The 24,149-nt window shown below is 42.8% G+C and overlaps 3 protein-coding genes across 3 annotated transcripts; all 3 read right to left on the bottom strand.

Moving 5' to 3' along the window:
* Nucleotides 1-1,745: 1,745 nt before the first annotated feature.
* LOC134311802 (5-beta-cholestane-3-alpha,7-alpha-diol 12-alpha-hydroxylase-like) lies at nucleotides 1,746-3,552 on the bottom strand. The gene has a single exon (XM_062993478.1). It carries the CDS (start codon nucleotides 3,518-3,520, stop codon nucleotides 1,973-1,975), a length of 1,548 nt encoding a protein of 515 aa, XP_062849548.1. The 5' UTR covers nucleotides 3,521-3,552; the 3' UTR covers nucleotides 1,746-1,972.
* A 3,232-nt stretch (nucleotides 3,553-6,784) lies between these two features.
* LOC134311801 (5-beta-cholestane-3-alpha,7-alpha-diol 12-alpha-hydroxylase-like) lies at nucleotides 6,785-8,591 on the bottom strand. The gene has a single exon (XM_062993477.1). It carries the CDS (start codon nucleotides 8,557-8,559, stop codon nucleotides 7,012-7,014), a length of 1,548 nt encoding a protein of 515 aa, XP_062849547.1. The 5' UTR covers nucleotides 8,560-8,591; the 3' UTR covers nucleotides 6,785-7,011.
* A 13,462-nt stretch (nucleotides 8,592-22,053) lies between these two features.
* Nucleotides 22,054-23,154, bottom strand: LOC134312026 (atypical chemokine receptor 2). The gene has a single exon (XM_062993669.1). It carries the CDS (start codon nucleotides 23,152-23,154, stop codon nucleotides 22,054-22,056), a length of 1,101 nt encoding a protein of 366 aa, XP_062849739.1.
* Nucleotides 23,155-24,149: the final 995 nt, after the last annotated feature.

Below are 24,149 nucleotides of genomic sequence, written 5' to 3'. Positions count from 1 at the left end.
TATTTAGTATTTTGACTGGAAGAATGGTGGTGTGCAAAGTGAACTAATTGAAGTTAAAAACACACCACAATGAATCAGCTCATACGATCACGCAATACATCAAAGAAACTCTAGAAAGAAAGAAACTCTACATTTTCTCAAAATGTATTGCATTTACAGGTGACAACTGCAATACAATGTTCGGGGGGATTCGGCGTGGTGATGAAGGAAAGAAGAAGTCATTACAGAACACGGCTTTGATCGGTGTGGGCTGCCCAGCACACGTCTTGAACAACTGTGTCCACTATGGGGCAGACACACTAGATGTTGATATTGAAAACATCATCCAAAATATATCAGTACTTTCACATCTACACTGTGTGTACGGAGTATCTGAAGGAGTACTGTGAATTTGTTGATGTTTAATACAGAAGTCTTCCTACTCACAGCAAGACATGATGGCTGTCATTATTTCCGGGTATTGAGAAGCTGCTACAGATGTTCCCAGCCTTGACGGCATTCTTTTTGTCACAGGAAAAATCACCTTTCTCCATCAAAAAGTCTTTTGAAGATGAGTTCAGTGAGATTAACCTCTGGCACATGCACTCACTCGTGTGTATTTCAGTCACACATTCAGGAGATGGAAAGGACGAACAATTCTATTTTAGAAGTAAAGAACATTTTGAACAAAGTCCACACCATGCTTCTTCAACGAAAGGCCAAGAACTTCATGTCCCTTAAAGTCAAGGAACTATTGGCACAGAAGCACAAGGCTGGACATGGTAAGAGGTGTGACCATTACATTTCTCAAGTACAAGGTCTTTACAGTTCATGTTTAATATTTCGTTTTACATCTAATGTTACTGTTTACACATTAATATTATTGTTTACATGTTTAATATTACTGTTTACATGTTTAATATTACTGTTTACATGTTTAATATTACTGTTTACGTGTTTAATATTTCGTTTTACATGCTAATATTACTGTTTACATGCTAATATTACTGTTTATGTGTTTAATATTTCGTTTTACATGCTAATATTACTGTTTACATGCTAATATTACTGTTTACATGCTAATATTGCTGTTTACATTTTAATATTACTGCTTACATGCTAATATTACTGTTTATGTGTTTAATATTTCATTTTACATGCTAATATTACTGTTTACATGCTAATATTACTGTTTATGTGTTTAATATTTCGTTTTACATGCTAATATTACTGTTTACATGCTAATATTACTGTTTACATGCTAATATTGCTGTTTACATTTTAATATTACTGCTTACATGCTAATATTTCGTTTTACATGCTAATATTACTGTTTATGTTCTAATGTTACTGTTTATGTGCTATTATTTCGTTTTACATGCTAAAATGACTGTTTACATGTTAGCATTAATATTTAGATGCTAATATTTCGTTTTACATGCTAATATTACGGTTTATGTTCTAATATTACTGTTGATGTGTTCATATTTCAGTTTAGATGCTAATATTTCAGATCTGAATTTTCAAATGCGAGCATGGAGGGCTAAAGACAGAACAGTTTAGATTTAGATGTACGCGTTTAGACTAGCATTAGTGTCTGTTGGAATAACGGTAATAAAAATGACATATCGTGGTAACTTCGCTGTAGGTAAAATGAACATTAGCGTAGCTTTTTGTTAGGACAGTTTTAGCCTGGCAGATGTGGATGTTTGCACGTGCTACAAGCTGCATGTAAATAAAAAAACATTCAGTCTAAGGGGAAACAATTTGATTTAGGTTTAAAATTTATTAACATACACAAATAATAAACAAGAAACAAGAAGAAGAAGCACAGAATGTTCCAGGAAGGTTAGCCAGTAATGATGGGTAATGAATGTTCCAGGAAAGTTAGCCAGTAATGATGGGTAATGAATGATCTATTTTAAAACCAGTAATGATGATAAACACGGAGCTCGAGTTTGGTGAAACGATAACGAATATCTCTACCTGAGCTCTACACCCTGAGTCTGTATCTGAACCGGAGCTTTCTGGTGGGATGCATGGTTCCGAACCCCCAGCGCTGGGTGTCGATGTCCGGGATCTCCTCGTCCGGGTTCTTCAGTTCGAAGTCGAAGTAGCTGAGCATGAGGAAGACGAACTGCTTCAGCTCGTTGACGGCGAAAAACCTCCCGGGGCACATGGAGATGCCGGTGCCCCACGGCATGTTGTAGTACTTGAGTTTCTTGCCACCCTTGTAGAAGTCCGTCTTCCGGCCGCCTTCGGGCGTGAGGAAGCGGTCGTACTTGAAGGTGTGAGGATCGGGGTGCACCTCGGGGTCCATCTGAACCGCCGTGTAGGGGAACATGGCAACGCGGTCGCCCTTGCGGATTCTGTACTCGCTCCCGTCCGCCATTTTCAGGCTCATGTCTTCCAGGACGCCGCGGGTGAGGACGGGTGCGGCGGTCAGGCGGAGGCTCTCGTCCACCGCGCTGTCCAGGACCGGAGTCTTGAGGAGCATGTCCCGGGTGAGGTTGATAAGCTCGCCGTCGCGCTTCACCTCCTGTCCGGTTTGACGCAGCACCGAGTCCACTTCGTCCTTCACCGCCTTCATGGCGTCTGGATGCTTCATGAGGAACAGCAGGAGCCAGAAGGACGCCGGACCCGTGTTACCCTGGGACGCCCACAGGAGGAGGAACATGTACCTGTCCAGCATGGACTCCTTCATGCCCAGTTCGGCTCTCGTTTGCTGAGAATCCGACACCCATCCGCTGATGTTCTCCTTGGTGTTCATGTTCTGCACCGAGAGCCGGTTCCAGAAGTGCCTCTTGAGTCTCTCGATCTCCATTTTTTCAGAAGGACCCAGGATGCCGTACGCCAGTTTAGGAAAGAGCTGATCGTACTTCCGGAACTCGTAGAACAGCTCATCTGAATGATTGCGATCGAACTCTTTGGCCTTGTCCAGACTCCCCGACGTCTCGGGAGTCTCGTTCCCGAAAAGCGCCAGATACCCGCCGCGGAACACGATGTTGTAGCAGTACTGGAACAGATCGTCTTCCTGCCACGGTCTCTCTGCGGCGGCGTCTTCCTTGCTTGACTCAATGCTGTGCAGCATCAGGTTCTGCAGGTTGGTCATCATGGCCTGAGTCATCAGCACCAGCCCGTCGCCCATCAGGTGCTTGTTGCTGGAGGCCAGGATCAGCTTGTGGTCGACAGACAGCGGATGGTAGCTGAAAACGCGCTTCACCAGATGCCGCGCGAACTCGTTGAAGTCCAGCTTGCCGCGCTCCTCCTTGACCACGGATCCGAAGGACAGCGGGTCGGTCAGGAAGGTGAAGTAGAACCCGCCCAGCTGCACGGTGAAGATATCTCCATGCTTTTGCTTCATTCTCTGCAGAAACTTAGCTGTGTCTCTCCTGAACTCCAGGACGTGCCCCAGCCACGGGAGCGGCCCTTTATCCAGTGGAGGTTCCCCGGGCCTCCTGCGGCGGAAAGCCCCGAGGAGATAGAGGCCCCCGAGTACAGAGATAAACAAAGCCAGAAGGATCTGCAGCCAAAGCTCCATGGTAGGTTCCTGTTCCTCTCTCAGGAACGTGCACTCTGAGTGCTCGCACCCGGTCGGCTGGGTTTAAAGTCTGCACCCTCAAGCTCCTCCCTCCAGATCTGTATCAGGATCTTCAGCAATGTCAGTTCCTCCACTGCAGGGCTGTAGATGTTTGGGGGTTTTTAAACAAACAAACGCCCTTCCTTCATGTCGGTAAGTCATTGGGAAAGCTGCAGAAGACACAAATTTCTCAAAGCAGATGTCAGTTCTTCTTCAAAGGCATCGAGGGAGTCTTCGTGTGGGAACAGAGTCTCATTAAATTCCACCCGAGGTTCTGCAGTTCCTCACACATAATCCCTAAACCTAATCTGAAGGTACGACCCAGTGCAGGGATGATTATCAACCACTGAGTTGATTTTACCAGCTGAAGTTGGCGGACACAACCCCCTTGGACCAATGCAGTGGTAGATGTTCCATAGGTTCATATTTTTGGGTCATAATTCCCCCCCCCCCCCCCCAAGTGACCACATCTGGATCTTGGGCAACCCCTTGAGAGGTACCAACCCCAAACTCATAGATCTGGATCATGACAGAGATACAGTAAGCGAATGCAGATCTCCAGGGCTTCCATGGTCGAAGCTGATTTGATTATTGTACTTCTGCCCTAGCATGGTAACCCATTCCATTAGGGAGCTTGGCGTCCTGTCCACCGATCCACCTAAATAATACGCTTTTGTCCAAATAGCATCGGCAAGGTGCACAAACACGGACAACAGTATTAGGACGCCCCTTCTAATTACTGAATCCATGTGTTTCAGCCACGACAGTCGCTAACAGGTGAAATAAATCATATGAAGAAAATTATTATTATGATGCCTTCAGCTTTGCAGCAACAGTTAAGGGAAGGTCCTTTTCTGTTCCAGCATGACTACTGCACAGAGCCCTGACCTCAGCCCCACTCAACAGCTCTGGGATGAACTGGAACATCAACTAAGACTGAACAGGCACAAATTCCCACACGCAGACACACAAATCTTGTGAGAAGCTTCTCTGAGGAGATCACACAGTGGTTGCCCTGTTAATCCTTTAATCCTGTTTGTTTTACTGGTTTTAATCCTGTTTGTTTTTGAAAGGGGACGTCTGACGAGCTCTCATCCTGACGTCCGAATACTTTTGGCACAGCGTCTGAGGTGTAAATCTAAACCTTATACTCCTGAGGAGAACCTGAGCTCAGCTCTGAACGTGGACTTTGTTTTCAGCTAATCTGTGAGGTTAAACAATCAGTGATGAAACCTGATGCAACGTGAGCGTTTTGTAACGTCGCCGTATCTCCACATCAGCTCGACTGAAATGTCCACATACTTTTGCTTAACAGGAAACCAACCACAAGACCGAGATGGGTTCCCTGAAACTGGTTCTGGGCATGGCGTCGAGTTTTTTTTTTAGTTTTTTTTTTTGTTTTTTTTATATATATATATATTTTTCCCCTTTTCCTCCCCCTTTAGCGCATCCAATTGTCCAATTTGCATCGTGCCTCCTCTATGTCTATGCCGAACCCCGCCCTGACAGAGGAGATCGAAGCTAACCAACATCCCCTCCGAAACACTGACTGCAGCCGGATGCATCTTTGTCACCCACACATTGATGAGTTTGGTGCCACCTAGCGCTGCATGCGGAGAGACACACCCTAAGGGCACTCTTCCCCATCTCCTGTGTAGGCGCCTCTTAATCAGCCGGCAGAGATCGTAATCGCATTCTGACAGAGAGAGACCCACATCCGGTCCCCAGTCCCGCCCCCCCACCTGAACAACAGGCCAATCGTTGTTCATATAGCCGCCCAGCCTTCGACCGGCTGAAGGCAGAGCTGGATTCGAAACGACGCACTTTCGAAATCCAGCTCTGGTTGCAGCGCGTGTTTTTTACCGCTGCGCCACCTGAGCGACAGGCATCGAGTTTTAAAGACGTTGAGTTTCGAGGTATTCTTTCCCATAAGGATGTTTGGAGAACCTGTTACTGCATCCATGGTCTCGTGGAGCTGCATATATTTTAGTCTCATGTAAAATAATTCAAGATTCAAGAGTTGAGCTGCAGATATTTTAGTCTACACTGTACAATGAAATTCTTACTTTGTTCGTCCTCCAAACATCAATAAGTATTATTCAAAAAAACTAAATTAAACAGAATAAAAAACTTAGTATTACTGTTTACGTGTTTAATATTTCGTTTTACATGCTAATATTACTGTTTACATGCTAATATTACTGTTTATGTGTTTAATATTTCGTTTTACATGCTAATATTACTGTTTACGTGTTTAATATTTCGTTTTACATGCTAATATTACTGTTTACATGCTAATATTACTGTTTATGTGTTTAATATTTCGTTTTACATGCTAATATTACTGTTTACGTGTTTAATATTTCGTTTTACATGCTAATATTACTGTTTACATGCTAATATTACTGTTTACGTGTTTAATATTTCGTTTTACATGCTAATATTACTGTTTACATGCTAATATTACTGTTTATGTGTTTAATATTTCGTTTTACATGCTAATATTACTGTTTACATGCTAATATTACTGTTTACATGCTAATATTGCTGTTTACATTTTAATATTACTGCTTACATGCTAATATTACTGTTTATGTGTTTAATATTTCATTTTACATGCTAATATTACTGTTTACATGCTAATATTACTGTTTATGTGTTTAATATTTCGTTTTACATGCTAATATTACTGTTTACATGCTAATATTACTGTTTACATGCTAATATTGCTGTTTACATTTTAATATTACTGCTTACATGCTAATATTTCGTTTTACATGCTAATATTACTGTTTATGTTCTAATGTTACTGTTTATGTGCTATTATTTCGTTTTACATGCTAAAATGACTGTTTACATGTTAGCATTAATATTTAGATGCTAATATTTCGTTTTACATGCTAATATTACGGTTTATGTTCTAATATTACTGTTGATGTGTTCATATTTCAGTTTAGATGCTAATATTTCAGATCTGAATTTTCAAATGCGAGCATGGAGGGCTAAAGACAGAACAGTTTAGATTTAGATGTACGCGTTTAGACTAGCATTAGTGTCTGTTGGAATAACGGTAATAAAAATGACATATCGTGGTAACTTCGCTGTAGGTAAAATGAACATTAGCGTAGCTTTTTGTTAGGACAGTTTTAGCCTGGCAGATGTGGATGTTTGCACGTGCTACAAGCTGCATGTAAATAAAAAAACATTCAGTCTAAGGGGAAACAATTTGATTTAGGTTTAAAATTTATTAACATACACAAATAATAAACAAGAAACAAGAAGAAGAAGCACAGAATGTTCCAGGAAGGTTAGCCAGTAATGATGGGTAATGAATGTTCCAGGAAAGTTAGCCAGTAATGATGGGTAATGAATGATCTATTTTAAAACCAGTAATGATGATAAACACGGAGCTCGAGTTTGGTGAAACGATAACGAATATCTCTACCTGAGCTCTACACCCTGAGTCTGTATCTGAACCGGAGCTTTCTGGTGGGATGCATGGTTCCGAACCCCCAGCGCTGGGTGTCGATGTCCGGGATCTCCTCGTCCGGGTTCTTCAGTTCGAAGTCGAAGTAGCTGAGCATGAGGAAGACGAACTGCTTCAGCTCGTTGACGGCGAAAAACCTCCCGGGGCACATGGAGATGCCGGTGCCCCACGGCATGTTGTAGTACTTGAGTTTCTTGCCACCCTTGTAGAAGTCCGTCTTCCGGCCGCCTTCGGGCGTGAGGAAGCGGTCGTACTTGAAGGTGTGAGGATCGGGGTGCACCTCGGGGTCCATCTGAACCGCCGTGTAGGGGAACATGGCAACGCGGTCGCCCTTGCGGATTCTGTACTCGCTCCCGTCCGCCATTTTCAGGCTCATGTCTTCCAGGACGCCGCGGGTGAGGACGGGTGCGGCGGTCAGGCGGAGGCTCTCGTCCACCGCGCTGTCCAGGACCGGAGTCTTGAGGAGCATGTCCCGGGTGAGGTTGATAAGCTCGCCGTCGCGCTTCACCTCCTGTCCGGTTTGACGCAGCACCGAGTCCACTTCGTCCTTCACCGCCTTCATGGCGTCTGGATGCTTCATGAGGAACAGCAGGAGCCAGAAGGACGCCGGACCCGTGTTACCCTGGGACGCCCACAGGAGGAGGAACATGTACCTGTCCAGCATGGACTCCTTCATGCCCAGTTCGGCTCTCGTTTGCTGAGAATCCGACACCCATCCGCTGATGTTCTCCTTGGTGTTCATGTTCTGCACCGAGAGCCGGTTCCAGAAGTGCCTCTTGAGTCTCTCGATCTCCATTTTTTCAGAAGGACCCAGGATGCCGTACGCCAGTTTAGGAAAGAGCTGATCGTACTTCCGGAACTCGTAGAACAGCTCATCTGAATGATTGCGATCGAACTCTTTGGCCTTGTCCAGACTCCCCGACGTCTCGGGAGTCTCGTTCCCGAAAAGCGCCAGATACCCGCCGCGGAACACGATGTTGTAGCAGTACTGGAACAGATCGTCTTCCTGCCACGGTCTCTCTGCGGCGGCGTCTTCCTTGCTTGACTCAATGCTGTGCAGCATCAGGTTCTGCAGGTTGGTCATCATGGCCTGAGTCATCAGCACCAGCCCGTCGCCCATCAGGTGCTTGTTGCTGGAGGCCAGGATCAGCTTGTGGTCGACAGACAGCGGATGGTAGCTGAAAACGCGCTTCACCAGATGCCGCGCGAACTCGTTGAAGTCCAGCTTGCCGCGCTCCTCCTTGACCACGGATCCGAAGGACAGCGGGTCGGTCAGGAAGGTGAAGTAGAACCCGCCCAGCTGCACGGTGAAGATATCTCCATGCTTTTGCTTCATTCTCTGCAGAAACTTAGCTGTGTCTCTCCTGAACTCCAGGACGTGCCCCAGCCACGGGAGCGGCCCTTTATCCAGTGGAGGTTCCCCGGGCCTCCTGCGGCGGAAAGCCCCGAGGAGATAGAGGCCCCCGAGTACAGAGATAAACAAAGCCAGAAGGATCTGCAGCCAAAGCTCCATGGTAGGTTCCTGTTCCTCTCTCAGGAACGTGCACTCTGAGTGCTCGCACCCGGTCGGCTGGGTTTAAAGTCTGCACCCTCAAGCTCCTCCCTCCAGATCTGTATCAGGATCTTCAGCAATGTCAGTTCCTCCACTGCAGGGCTGTAGATGTTTGGGGGTTTTTAAACAAACAAACGCCCTTCCTTCATGTCGGTAAGTCATTGGGAAAGCTGCAGAAGACACAAATTTCTCAAAGCAGATGTCAGTTCTTCTTCAAAGGCATCGAGGGAGTCTTCGTGTGGGAACAGAGTCTCATTAAATTCCACCCGAGGTTCTGCAGTTCCTCACACATAATCCCTAAACCTAATCTGAAGGTACGACCCAGTGCAGGGATGATTATCAACCACTGAGTTGATTTTACCAGCTGAAGTTGGCGGACACAACCCCCTTGGACCAATGCAGTGGTAGATGTTCCATAGGTTCATATTTTTGGGTCATAATTCCCCCCCCCCCCCCCCCCCCAAGTGACCACATCTGGATCTTGGGCAACCCCTTGAGAGGTACCAACCCCAAACTCATAGATCTGGATCATGACAGAGATACAGTAAGCGAATGCAGATCTCCAGGGCTTCCATGGTCGAAGCTGATTTGATTATTGTACTTCTGCCCTAGCATGGTAACCCATTCCATTAGGGAGCTTGGCGTCCTGTCCACCGATCCACCTAAATAATACGCTTTTGTCCAAATAGCATCGGCAAGGTGCACAAACACGGACAACAGTATTAGGACGCCCCTTCTAATTACTGAATCCATGTGTTTCAGCCACGACAGTCGCTAACAGGTGAAATAAATCATATGAAGAAAATTATTATTATGATGCCTTCAGCTTTGCAGCAACAGTTAAGGGAAGGTCCTTTTCTGTTCCAGCATGACTACTGCACAGAGCCCTGACCTCAGCCCCACTCAACAGCTCTGGGATGAACTGGAACATCAACTAAGACTGAACAGGCACAAATTCCCACACGCAGACACACAAATCTTGTGAGAAGCTTCTCTGAGGAGATCACACAGTGGTTGCCCTGTTAATCCTTTAATCCTGTTTGTTTTACTGGTTTTAATCCTGTTTGTTTTTGAAAGGGGACGTCTGACGAGCTCTCATCCTGACGTCCGAATACTTTTGGCACAGCGTCTGAGGTGTAAATCTAAACCTTATACTCCTGAGGAGAACCTGAGCTCAGCTCTGAACGTGGACTTTGTTTTCAGCTAATCTGTGAGGTTAAACAATCAGTGATGAAACCTGATGCAACGTGAGCGTTTTGTAACGTCGCCGTATCTCCACATCAGCTCGACTGAAATGTCCACATACTTTTGCTTAACAGGAAACCAACCACAAGACCGAGATGGGTTCCCTGAAACTGGTTCTGGGCATGGCGTCGAGTTTTTTTTTTAGTTTTTTTTTTTGTTTTTTTTATATATATATATATTTTTCCCCTTTTCCTCCCCCTTTAGCGCATCCAATTGTCCAATTTGCATCGTGCCTCCTCTATGTCTATGCCGAACCCCGCCCTGACAGAGGAGATCGAAGCTAACCAACATCCCCTCCGAAACACTGACTGCAGCCGGATGCATCTTTGTCACCCACACATTGATGAGTTTGGTGCCACCTAGCGCTGCATGCGGAGAGACACACCCTAAGGGCACTCTTCCCCATCTCCTGTGTAGGCGCCTCTTAATCAGCCGGCAGAGATCGTAATCGCATTCTGACAGAGAGAGACCCACATCCGGTCCCCAGTCCCGCCCCCCCACCTGAACAACAGGCCAATCGTTGTTCATATAGCCGCCCAGCCTTCGACCGGCTGAAGGCAGAGCTGGATTCGAAACGACGCACTTTCGAAATCCAGCTCTGGTTGCAGCGCGTGTTTTTTACCGCTGCGCCACCTGAGCGACAGGCATCGAGTTTTAAAGACGTTGAGTTTCGAGGTATTCTTTCCCATAAGGATGTTTGGAGAACCTGTTAATGCATCCATGGTCTCGTGGAGCTGCATATATTTTAGTCTCATGTAAAATAATTCAAGATTCAAGAGTTGAGCTGCAGATATTTTAGTCTACACTGTACAATGAAATTCTTACTTTGTTCGTCCTCCAAACATCAATAAGTATTATTCAAAAAAACTAAATTAAACAGAATAAAAAACTTATTTCTATAAAAATAGAAATAAACTAAGGCAGTAAAAAAAGGCACATAGCAGCAGTCACATAAGGTACAGAAATGATTGCAGTGTTATACAGCATAAATACAGACAATACAGCAGCAGTTATTTTAAGGTGCAGAAATTATTGCAGTGTAATGTGCAGTAGCAGCAGTCATTTAAATGTGCAGTAGTGCATTGTAGAGGATGTACAATGTTCATGAGGTAGGTTGTGTATGTGACAGTCCATGTTTGTTCACAAGCCTGACTGCTTGTGGGTAAAAGCTGTTGGTCAGTCTTGTTGTTCTGGCCTTTAGGCTTCTGAGACGTTTGCCTGATGGCAGAAGAGTGAGAAGGTAGTTCTGGGGGTGTGTGCTGTCCTTAATTATGTTGTGGTGGTCTGATAAATGTTCTGTAGTGCAGGGAAGGACGGCACATCACAAGCCAACTGTGATGGAGCTTGTGAGGACACTTTCCACCGTACATCTGTAGAAGTTGCTGAGAATTTTGGTTGACATGCCAAATTGTCTTAGTTTTCTTAGGAAGTACAGTCTCTGTTGGGACTTTTTGATAATATGGCGTGTGTTGCAGGACCAGGTGAGATCCTCACTGATGTGCACACCCAGGAATTTGAAGGTTTTCACCTTCTCCACCACTGTTCCACCTATATACAGTAGTGTATGCTGTTCTCCTCTTTTCCTGGGGTCCACAATCAGTTCCTTTGTCTTGTTGATATTTAATAAAAGATTGTTGTTCTGACACCAGTCCACAAGATCTGCTACTGTACGCCGTCTCATCCTCCCCAGTAATGAGACCAATGACGGTGGTGTCATTAGCAAACTTAATAATACTGGTGGTGTTATAAGAGGCCACACAGTCATGTGTGAAGAGTGAGTACAGAAGAGGGCTCAGCACGCAGCCTTGAGGTGTCCCAATGTTTATGGTCTTTGTGCTGGATGTTCGAGTGCCAATCCTGACTGACTGAGATCGGTCAGATAGAAAATCTAGTATCCAGTTACAGAGGGTCGGTGTCAGTCCAAGGGTGTGGAGCTTCTCGGTGAGCCTGTGTGGGATGACTGTGTTGAACGCCGAGCTGTAGTCGATGAACAGCATTCTTACATACGTGTCCTTGCCTTCCAGGTGTGAAAGGGTTGTGTGCATGGCTGTGCAGATTGCATCATCAGTGGATCTGTTTTGATGATAAGCAAACTGTAGGGGGTCCAGTGTGTCCGGAATAGCTGTTTGGATACGAGTCATGACTATCCTTTCAAAGCACTTCATTACGATAGGTGTGAGCGCAATGGGACGATAGTCATTCAAGCAGGTTATTGTGTTTGTCTTTTGGAGTGGAACAATGGTGGTGGTCTTAAAGCAGGAAGGAACAGAGGCTTGCATAAGAGACAGGTTGAATATGTCTGCAAACACATCCGCCAACTCTGATGAACAAACCTGTAGCGCACAGCCGGGAATGCTGTCTGGACCAGTTGCCTTCCTTGGGTTTATTCTCAGAAGGGTCCTGCGCACCTCCATCACAGACACAATGAGTGAAGCGTCCTGTGTGCTCTCTGCGGCTGGAACCTCTTGCAGTGGTTCGATGGTGATGGCCTCAAAGCGCCCGTAGAACTCATTCAGCTTTTCTGTTAGTGATGGATTGCTGGTTGTGATATCTATGTTCCTCTGCTGGTAATCTGTGATGTGTTGCAAACCTTGCCACATGCGCCGAGAGTCCGTATTGATGTAATATCCCTCCAGCTTCAGTGTGTACTGTCTCTTGGCCCCTTTGATGGCTCTACGCAGGTCATATCTGGCCCTTTTGTAGTCCTCTGTGTTGCCTGAGACACGTAGCATGGAACGAACTTCACAGTTTATCCAGGGTTTTTGGTTGGGGTAGTTCCTGCAGTGTTTAGTGGGAACAATAGCCTCAGTGCAGTAGCTGATGTAACCAGTTACTCCAGAAGCATACTCCTCTAAATCAACAGTACAGTCCTCTCTCAGAGCAGCAGTTCTAATCACGTCCCAGTCTGTGCTGTTAAAACAGTCCTGAAGTTCCAGATCAGTTCCTTCATTCCACGCTTTAACAGTTTTACTCACTGGTGGTGCTCGCTTGAGGAGTTGTCTGTATGCAGGGTAGAGGAACACGGAAATGTGGTCGGACTGTCCGAAGCGTGGTCGTGGTACTGCCCTGTAAGCTCCCTTTACGTTGCTGTAGACTTGGTCAAGCACGTTCCTCTCCCTCGTCGGAAAGCTTACATGTTGGTGATATTTGGGCAGAACACTTTTGAGGTTGCAATGGTTAAAATCGCCGGCTGCGATGAATACGGCGTCCGGGTGTGCAGTCTCTTGTTTACTGATTGTATCGTGCAGTAGTCCCAGTGCTGTAGCGGCGTTAGCTCGCGGTGGAATGTAAACAGCGAGTATATACACTGCGTTAAACTCCCTCGGCAGATAAAAGGGTCTACACTTCAGCATTTCTAAAGTTCTAAATCAGCTGAACAGTGTGAGCGTAAAAGAGAGTCGAAGTCCGAAATGCTTAATGTAAGTTCATGATGAACTTTACCGATGTCCAGGAGTGCTTCTCTGCTATACCTACTCCTTTGAGTAAGGAGAACGGTACAAAGACGTCTGCCACGGTGGCATCTTGCTTGTATGATGTTGCTTTTCACACTTAAACACTGAAAATAACACAGATATAATATAAACACACTGAAATACAATTACTAACAGTTAAACATCAATAAAAATACAATAAAAGCTGCACTTTAGTTTTACGTCTTTATTGTTTCCTGGCGCTTCTTAATGCTGGAGATGCTCAATGTTGGAATACCATATTCCCTTCAGCACCGGCGCATTCACATGCGAACGTGACAAAACCGCTTTAGTGCCGTTGAGTGTGTCTGTGTGTGGGAATTTGTGTTTGTTTGGTCAGTATGACTGCTTGCTAATTGATCAGTTGGTGTTCCGGTTCATCTCTGTGCAGGACACTGGAGCTTTTCTTCACGTCTTTATAGAGCTCACTCATGCTGGATCAGGAAAGGTCCTTTCCTAAACTGTTGATCCAAAGTCAGAAGCACAGTAATAATAATTAATAATTCATTAATATTAATAATTAATAATCCTTTATATGAGTGATTTATTACAGCTGTTAGTGACTGTTGTGGCTAAAACACGTGAATTCAGTCATTAGAAGGGGGCGTCCCAATACTTTTGCCCCTGTAGTGTATGATGGCTCCGTGTTTCAGAGAGGAATATTTGAACCTGTGACCCCGGAGCTGTAATAAATTCTCTTATCTGTCAGATAACAGCAGCCTTGATCTTTCTCTTTTCTAGAAAGAACCACGACACACCTACAAATACCAAGGACATCAAGGGTCTACCTGATCACTAGTTCACTTTAACTTCTAAACTCCTAGTTTATTATTAATATTATTATTATTATATTTTTATATTATTATTATATTATTAACATTATTATTATTCTTTATTTATTTTTATTGTTGTTATTAATTATTATTATTACTATTATTATTATATTATTATTATTATATTATTAACATTATTATTATTATTTATTTATTTTTATTGTTGTTATTAATTATTATTATTTATTTTTATTGTTGTTATTAATTATTATTATTACTATTATTATTATATTATTATTATTATTATATTATTATTATTATATTATTAACATTATTATGATTATTTATTTATTTATTATTATCATTATTATGTATTTTTATTGTTGTTATTATTTATTATTATTATGTTAACATTTATTATTATTATTATTATTATTATCATTATTAATATTTTTTATTATTATTATTATATTAACATTATTATTATTATTATTGTTATCATCATTATTAATATTATTATTTTTGTAATTATTATTAAGATTATTAGTATTATTATTATTATATTAACATTATTATTATTATTATTATTATATTACCATTATTATTATTATTATTATTCATTATATTATTTTTATTATTATTATATTATTATTATTACTATTATTATTATTATTATTACTACTATTATTATTAATAATCCTTGTAATACATATGGTGGCTTGGTGGGTAGCACTGTCGCTTCACTGTTTATATACAGTATATACGTATGTGTGTGTGAGTATAAATATTTATAAATGTATACTGTATATAGAAAGAAAATGAGAGTGAGAAAAGCACTTTCACCTCCTCAGTTAGTGAACTATTAGAAAACGCTGTTCTAAGGAATGATGATGAAACCCGGCTGTGTGTACAGCTGGGCTGCATGATGAGGGAGAACACATGTACACACAGCTGTTCAGCTCAGCATTTAATACCGTAATCCCTTCTAAGTTAGTCACTAAACTTGGAGATCTGGGTATTACACCTCCCTCTGTCACTGGATCAAGGACTTTCTGACCAACAGACCTCAGCGTGTTAGGTCGGGCCACACCTACTCCATCACCATCTCACTCAATACAGGCGTACCACAGGGCTGTGTGCTGAGCCCATTTCTCTACTCCCTTTTCACCCACGACTGCAGGCCTGTGCATGGATCCAATTCCATCATTAAGTTTGCTGACGACACCACGGTGATTGGACTCATCAGTAACAACGATGAGACAGCCTACAGGGAGGAGGTACAGCACCTGGCCACATGGTGTGAGGACAACAACCGGGAGAGCGGGTCGAGACACGGTGGCTTGCTTCCTGTGGGTGCTAGCCACCAGCCGACCTCGAGGCTGTAACCCTCGAGAGTCGACTTGAGGAGACGCTTGTCATCCGTTCCCGTCCTTTAGCTGCCTGAGGAGTACCTGCCGTCATCCGGTCGGAAGACGTGTCCTGTCCATCTGAGGCGATTTCTGTTGACGATCGCTTCGATGCTGGTGGATCCAGCCTCCTCGAGGACACTTATATCTGTCCGGGCTTTGCTCCTTAATACTAACAAAACTAAAAAGATAATCGTGGACTTCAGGAGGGAAGGAGGAGGCATGCATGACCCCATCCACATCAAGGCTGTTGTTTTTGGGGACCCACATTTCGAAGGACCTGTCCTGGACCACCAACACCTCCAGCTTGGCCAAGAAGGCTCACCAGCGCCTCGTCTTCCTGAGGACACTCAGGAAACACCACCTGTCTCTGGCCATCCTGGTGAACTTTTACCACTCTGCAATAGAAAGTATCCTGACCAGCAGTATCACAGTCTGGTATGGGAACTGCACTGTTGCGAACCACAAGGCACTGCAGCGAGTGGTGAAAATGGCCCAGCGCATCACAGGGACTCCACTTCCACCCACTGAGGACGTCCAGAGGAAACGTTGTCTGCGTCGAGCTCGCAGCATTCTTAAGGACTCCTCCCACCCTGCACACAGACTATTTGCCCTTCTGCCCTCTGGCAGGCGCTTCAGGAGCCTCCGGACTAAGACCACTAGATTGAGGAACAGCTTTTTCCCCAGAGCTGTCTCCATATTGAACTCTGTCCTCCGTTAACCCCCCACATCTCTCCTCCTGGCTAAATGCACTACAAAAATTTTTTATCCTTTCTCCGCTTAGTATTTCATTGGTACATAAATTCCCATATACAGTGAGGAAAATAAGTATTTGATACACTGCCGATTTTGCAAGTTTTCCCACCTACAAAGAATGGAGAGGCCTGTAATTTTTATTGTAGGGACACTTCAACTGTGAGAGACGGAATCTAAAAAAAAATCCAGATAATCACCTCGTGGGGTAAGGATGATCCTAAGAAGGTCAGGAATCAGCCCAGAACCACACGGTAGGACCTGGTCAATGACCTGACGAGAGCTGGGACCACAGTCTCAAAGATTACGTTTAGTAACACACTACGCCACCATGGATTAAAATCCGTCAGGGAACGCAAGGTCCACCTGCTCACGCCAGCACATGTCCAGGCCCGTTTGAAGATCACCAATGACCATCTGGATGATCCAGAGGAGGCATGGGAGAAGGTCATGTGGTCAGATGAGACCAAAATAGAGCTTTTTGGTATCAACTCCACTCGCCGGTATCAACCGTCCCAACTCTGAAGCATGGGGGTGGAAACATCATACTTTGGGGGTGCTTTTCTGCGAAGGGGACAGGACGACTGCACCGTATTGAAGGGAGGATGGATGGGGTCATGTATCGTGAGATTTTGGCCAACAACCTCCCTAAGTAAGAGCATTGAAGATGGGTCGTGGCTGGATCTTCCAGCATGATGATGACCCGAAACACACAGCCAGGGCAACTAAGGAGTGGCTCCGTAAGAAGCATTTCAAGGTCCTGGAGTGGCCTAGCCAGTCTCCAGACCTGAACCCAATAGAAAATCTTTGGAGGAAGCCGAAACTCAATGTTGCCCAGCGACAGCCCCGAAACCTGAAAGATCTGGAGAAGATCTGTATGGAGGAGTGGGCCAACATCCCTGCTGCAGTGTGTGCAAACTTGGTCAAGAACTACAGGAAACGTCTGACCTTGTGTAAGGGTTTCTGTACCAAATATTAAGTTCTGTTTTTCCATTGTATCAAATACTTATTTCATGCAATAAAATGCAAATTAATTATTTAAAAATCATACGATGTGATTATCTGGATTTTTTTTTAGATTCTGTCTCTCACAGTTGAAGTGTCCCTACGATAAAAATTACAGCCTCTCCATTCTTTGTAGGTGGGAAAACGTGCAAAATCAACAGTGTATCAAATACTTACAGTATTTTCCTCACTGTATACTGTGTACATCTGTTCACCATGCTTTCACATATACATTCCTTGATCGTGTCCATAGCACCTTAATCACTTTAACCTGCATAGCACCTTCATTTTAATCTGCACCTTAATATGTATATTGTTTTTAGCTACATATCTTGTTTATAGTGTAGTTTATAGATTTTGTTCATATCACTGCTGTTTACCCACTGTAAATAATGTATATCGTAGATACTGTACATCCTGCACTTTCTGCTTATTGCATTTCGTTGCCTTGTACTTGTACTTGTGTAATGATAATAAAGTTGAATCTAATCTAATCTAATGATCAGATCTTTATTTATGTAATCACAGGAACGAGAAACAGATGCCTACATTAATCTAAGATTAACTGGAATGCTAAAACAGGTAGTTCCACAGTCAGTGCCAATTTTCTATTTCTAGTTCACTTCACTATGGTATGTTGGTATGTTCTCCTGACATGCCCTCCCTCCACCGATCCCTTCTTATCCGCCCGTACTGGAAATCAGGGTCATTTCCAGTAGCGCCAGTTGACCAGACTGCAGGTCTTTGGACTTGTGGGAGGAAACACCTCGGAGCGCCCACATCCTGACCGCTCCACCTGGGAATCGAACCCAGACCCTCCTTGCTGTGAGGCACCAGCGCTACCCATAGTGCTCCTTGTGCCGTCCCTATTTCAAACCGAAGTGAACCCAGGTGGCGCAGCGAGATATTCCGCTAGCACACCAGCGCCGAGATTCTGGGCGGGCATACTTGGCAGTGCCTGCAGCAGATACTAATCCCCACCGTATCTGCACTATGTGTGGGTGGGCGGGTCTTCATACGCTGTGTAAGGACCCTGATTGGTGGAAGAGACGCCTGTGCAGAATGCAGGGGCGAGAGGAGGAGGGCGTGTACGGTGACGTGCTCTCCTTGGATGCAGTCGGGTAAAATAAATAAATACACACACACACACACACACACCTGCCACCAGGTGAGGGACAGTGGGTGACCATGTCTCACACACACACACACACCTCTTACCTCATTATTGTAAATGTCACATTTTTATTGTTATTATTTTGCACTGTTTTTATTAAAATTTTATTCTATTTTATATTTTTTGCACATGTAACTGTTCTGTATATATTTGTTCTTATTGTTATTGTTATTATTTCTCTGTAGCTGAGCTTTGGTAATACGAATGTCCTTATTTATCATGCCAGTAAAGCTTCTTTTGAGGTTGAGTTGAGTGTGTCTCCCTCTGCTGGTTGAAGTGGGAATGACAGGCCTCGACGTTACATTGTAGGCTTTTATTTATGTTTTTCCTTCTGTCCCAACTTTTTTGGAATTGTGCTTTTGATATAAAAATGCACCTGGATGTTTCACGTGAAGGTAACATCACTTTCATCACTATCATCACTATCATCAGTACAGGAACAGAGAAGCCATGAGAACATGTGGAGATACAAACAGAAGAGGACCAAGTACACAACAGGGGCCACACTCAACACAGAGGGGCCAAAGAAACTAATATTTAATAGGTTTAGGACTGCCGTAAGTATTCTATTATTTGTTAATTTAAAATACAAAAAAAATGTTGATTTAAAATCTTAATCTTTAAATTTCTTTAAACAATTTATTGTTTGTTAATTTAAAAAGTATTTCTTGATTTAATATATAAAAAAAATGTAATATTATTTGTTGATTTCAAATTATGAAAAAATTATAAGAAAACCCAAACTATTTAAAATGTAAAATTATTTTAAAAACATTTTATTATTTCTTAATTTAATATATAAAATAAAATAAAAACATTTTAATATTTCTTAATTTAATATATAAAATTAATTTTAAAACATTTTATTATTTCTTAATTTAATATAATTAAATTAGAAAAGAAGTTCTGGCTCTCAGTCTGAGTTAAATTCATCCCAAAGGTTTTAAACTGGGTTTATTGTTCGCCAGGACTCCAACAGAACTACTAACTCTCTGTGTGTGTGTGTGTGTGTGTGTGTGTGTGTGTGTGTGTGTGTGTGTGTGTGTGTGTGTGTGTGTGTCCCTCTGCTGGTTGAAGTGGGAATGACAGGCCTCGACGTTACACCCCAAGTTTTCATTAATGTTTTTTTCTTCTGTCCCAACTTCTTTTGGAATTATGTTTCTGATATTAAAATGCACCTATAATATCTGTAATCACAGTCCAATGATTTATGTTTATTTTCTTATTTATTTAATAATTGAATGAATTAATAATTATTTATATTAACGCTGCTTCAGTGATTGATTTATACATTTATTTATTTATTTATTATTTTGGGCAGGTCTGTGCCGCAGCCACAGAGTGGCTACAGAGCTTTGCCTGTGGTAAGTGTGGAGTTTGTTATGTTCTCCTCACATGGGTTTGCCTCAAGTGTTTAGCTTTATTGGCTCCTGTCAGGAGGGAGTTCCACTCGTCCAGCTTCGAGATGACCACTGACTGGACAAGAACCTGAGAGGCTTCCATAGGGAGGAACAGTCAAATCTTCTTGATGTTGTAGAGGAGGAACCTGCAGGATCTCATCATGGACCACAGTGAGATCTCAGACTGATGATGATCTACCAGACGTGAGGAGACACCAGCTGAGACGTGAAGGTATCATCAGTATCATCAGTACAGGAACAGAGAAGCCATGAGAACATGTGGAGATACAAACAGAAGAAAAACAATGACAGAGCAGGGGCCACACAGGGGCCACACTCAACACAGAGGGGCCAAAGAAACTAATATTTAATAGATTTAGGACTGCCGGGAGTCCTGGAGAGCTTAGAAAGCTTAATAAATAAGGTTTTTATTTATTATTTCCTGAGGTCACAATGAAGCTTCAGTTAGAGAAAAGATCTGAAAAGAGCCGCAAAGAACCAAAATAAATAAAATAATTATTTTATTCTATAGAGGTCAAAGGTCAAACTACATTAAACTGTGTAAAATCTTTATTCACGTTATTAAGTGACATGAACAGAATTTCATGTGTAGAGTTTTGTAAGTAAAATTTTGGTGGTATAAGTATAAGAACCCCTAAAACTTTCACTCCTGTCATTAAATATCTTCTTATTTATTATTTCTTTATTTAAAATTTACAATATAAAAAAAACACATATAATATATAAACATAAAAATAATTAATTTATTATTTGTTAATTTAAAATACAAAAAATGTTGATTTAAAATCTAAATAAAAACTTTTTATTATTTTTTAATTTAATATATAAGATTGACTTTTTAAAAATATTATTTCTTGGTTTAAAATTATGAAAAAATTATTTAAAGAAACTATTTAAAATCTAAAATAATTTAATATATACAACTACTTTAAAACATTGTATTATTTCTTGATTTAATATATAAAAAATTAAAAAAACATTTTTATTACACAAATAATTTATTATATAAAATAAATTTAAAAAAATTTTTTATTTAATATATATAATTCATTTTAAAACATTATATTTCTTGATTTAATATATAAAACTAACTTTTAAAAAACAGTACTTGTTAAATTAAAATTATGAAAAAAAAATATTAAAATAAAAACAAAACTATTTCAAATCTAAAATAATTTTTAAAACATTTTATTATTCCTTAATTTGATGTATGAAATTTAAAAACATTTTATTTCTTGATTCAATATATAAAATTATTTTTATAAGTTAAGTTTATAATTGTGGGCGGCACGGTGACTAAGTGGGTAGCGCTGTCGCCTCACAGCAAGAAGGTCCTGGGTTCGATCCCCAGGGGGGCGGTCCGGGTCCTTTCTGTGTGGAGTTTGCATGTTCTCCCCTTGTTTGAGTGGGTTTCCTCCGGGAGCTCCGGTTTCCTCCCACAGTCCAAAAACATGCAGTCAGGTTAACTGGAGACACTGAACTGCACTATAGGTGAATGTGTGTGTGTGTGTGTGTGTGTGTGTGTGTGTGTGTGCCCTGTGATGGACTGGCGCCCTGTCCAGGGTGTTACTGTGTGCCTTGCGCCCATTGAAAAGCTGGGATAGGCTCCAGCACCCCCACCCCCCACCACCCCTGATTGGATAAGCGGTTAAGACAGTGAATAAATGAAAGTTTATAATTATAAGTTATTTGTTCATTTAAAAATTATAGAAACGTAATAAAAACAATTAAAAATAATCAAGAATAATAAAAAACATTGTGTTATTTGTTGGTTTAAAATGAACATTTTGTAAGAAAAAATAATGTTATTATTTGATTATTGGGTTGCGGTCGGAGTTCGGTGCAGCCCACTGGAGTTCCACACCAAACTACGTCTTGATGAAGCAATAAAACAATCCGGCGTCTGCGTCTCAGTGATGTTGTGCCGCTCGCTTCTCTCTGAACGTCTCTAGAAACGTAATAAATATAATTACAGGCTTTAAGACTCCCAACAACACTGCTGTACCTGCTGCACTCACACCAGAATAACACTCATACCACCTAAACCATCGGGTCAGTGGGTGTCTTTTGTCATGGATGAATGAGGTTCAGGAGGAGATGAAGTGCGCCAGAGGAGCAGCTACAGTCAGTAATCAGGAGCTGTGACTATAGACACTCAGGGGCCCCTCCAGCTCGGGCCCCGACCCCAGGCCGGGACCTCACGTGATTTCAGGTGGCATGAGGTAGGAAGTGCCCCTCCCTCTCAGCACAGCCTCTCTCGTACTCCGGGTTGCTGAAATTCTGGAGCGCCCGCAACTCCACGGCGGCCTCGTCGCCCGAGTCACTGTGGGCGGCGTCCGAGTCCCGGAGCAGGTACTCGCGCGGCACCCCGCACCAGTCCGTCAGCGCCCTCCTGGTCCTCCTGTCCAGGACCGCGTACGCCAGGGGGTTCACGAAGACGCGCGTGAAGGCCAGACTCTCGGTGGTCTGGACGGCGAAGTCCAGGTGGATGCTGGCGCCGCACTCGGAGATGAGGTGGAGCTCCTGCAGCAGGTGGAGCACGTTCACCACCGTGTAGGGGAACCACAGCAGGAGCAAGACGCCCGCGAGTCCCGACGCGAGCCTCCGGGCGCCGCCTGCGCTCCCGCGCCACACCAGGAGGGCGGCGACCAGCGCGACGACGAATGGCACCACGAACCCGAGCAGGATGAGCTGGCAGCGGACGTAGATCCTCCACCCGTACGCGTGCTCGTAGTGGTAGGTGCACACGTCCTCGCCGTGGAAGTGACGCGCCTCCACGTGGTTCAGGTGCGGCGCGGCGGCCAGCGCGGCCAGCAGCCACACGCACGCGCACCACGTGGCGTCGCACCTGCGCCCACCCAGGCGCCCCAGGCACCCCAGGGCGCACGCGCCGTCCAGGTAGATCCGCAGCACCGTGCACGCCAGGGACAGGTTACCGGCGTACAGCGCCACCACGTACGCGACCGTGACCGTCTTGCACGCGTGCCAGCCGAAGATCCAGTCGCGCGCCGCGTACACCGCCCAGAACGGGAGCGTGCCGCTGAGCAGCAGGTCCGCGCACACCGAGCACGCGGGCATCGGCCTCCGCGCGCGCCTACACCGGACGAACACCAGCGCGAGGAGCGCGTTGGTCATGAGCCCGAGTGCGCATGCGAGCGAGTAGAAGACGGGCAGCGCGGAGCGGCCGAACTTCTTCACATGGTGCTTCTCACACGGTCCGAAATCCGTCAGCGCGTCCGAGCTGTAATACTCCCTATAGTCATAGTCATAATCCGAGTCATTCAGGGGTGCAGGCTGGTGCGCATCCATGATCACTCTGGGGTGTTCTTCACCGGAGCGGAGGAACCCAGTGAGAGGAGGAGGAGGAGGAGGAACAGCCCCTCCAAAACAAAGCCAGAACCTTTATACTCTTCCTCTTCCACTCAGATCTACTGACTATTATTATTATTATTTATTCATCTTTTAATATCGTGACCACGTTCATTCATTCATTTTTACTTTTATTAACCGCTTCATCTCGATCAGGGTCGCGGTGGATATGGCACTAAGTGCAAGACATTAACACACCCAGGACCAATCCAGTTCCAATCCATCACGGAGCATCACACATGTGACATTAATAAATTTTGAATCAGTTAGTAGTAGTAGTTGTAGTAATAGTATATTTGTTGTTGTTATTATTGTTATTATTATTATTATTATTATTATTATAGTTTTTATTATTTGTATTATTTTTTATTATTTTTTATTTTTTTATTATTATTATTATAGTTTTTATTATTTGTATTATTATTATAGTTTTTTTTATTATTTTTTTTTATTATTTATTATCATTATTATTACTATTATTATTATTATAGTTTTTATTATTATTATTTAATTGTTATTAGAGTTATTATTATTATTATTATTATTATAAATTATTGATTATTATTAATGTTATTTATTATTATTATTATTATAGTTTTTATTATTATTTATTATTATAGTTTTTATTATTATTATTTTTTATTACAAATTACTTATTATTATTATTATTATTATTTATTATAGTTTTTATTATTATAATTATTATCATTATTACAAGTTATTTATTGTTTATGTTATTTATGTTATTATATTTTTTGTTGTTATTATTATTAGTAGTAGTATTTTATAATTTTTTATTGTTATTAATATTGTATTTTGATATTATTTATTGATTTATTTGATCTTACCCCATGTGGCCAAAACTATGTGGACGCCTGACCGTGAGTGTGTCGGACGTCCCATTTCAAAAACAAATGTGATCTTTCCAGCTGGAA

This window comes from Trichomycterus rosablanca, chromosome 4, assembly GCF_030014385.1.
Source record: "Trichomycterus rosablanca isolate fTriRos1 chromosome 4, fTriRos1.hap1, whole genome shotgun sequence".
NCBI lineage: Eukaryota > Metazoa > Chordata > Actinopteri > Siluriformes > Trichomycteridae > Trichomycterus > Trichomycterus rosablanca.
The sequence above is the reverse complement of the archived record's forward strand: the minus strand, read 5'-3'. Positions and strand labels throughout refer to the sequence as shown.

Excerpts from the sequence above, each read along its gene's own strand:
- LOC134311802 (XM_062993478.1), bottom strand. The coding sequence starts at position 3,520 with ATGGAGCTTTGGCTGCAGATCCTTCTGGCTTTGTTTATCTCTGTACTC.
- LOC134311801 (XM_062993477.1), bottom strand. The coding sequence starts at position 8,559 with ATGGAGCTTTGGCTGCAGATCCTTCTGGCTTTGTTTATCTCTGTACTC.
- LOC134312026 (XM_062993669.1), bottom strand. The coding sequence starts at position 23,154 with ATGGATGCGCACCAGCCTGCACCCCTGAATGACTCGGATTATGACTAT.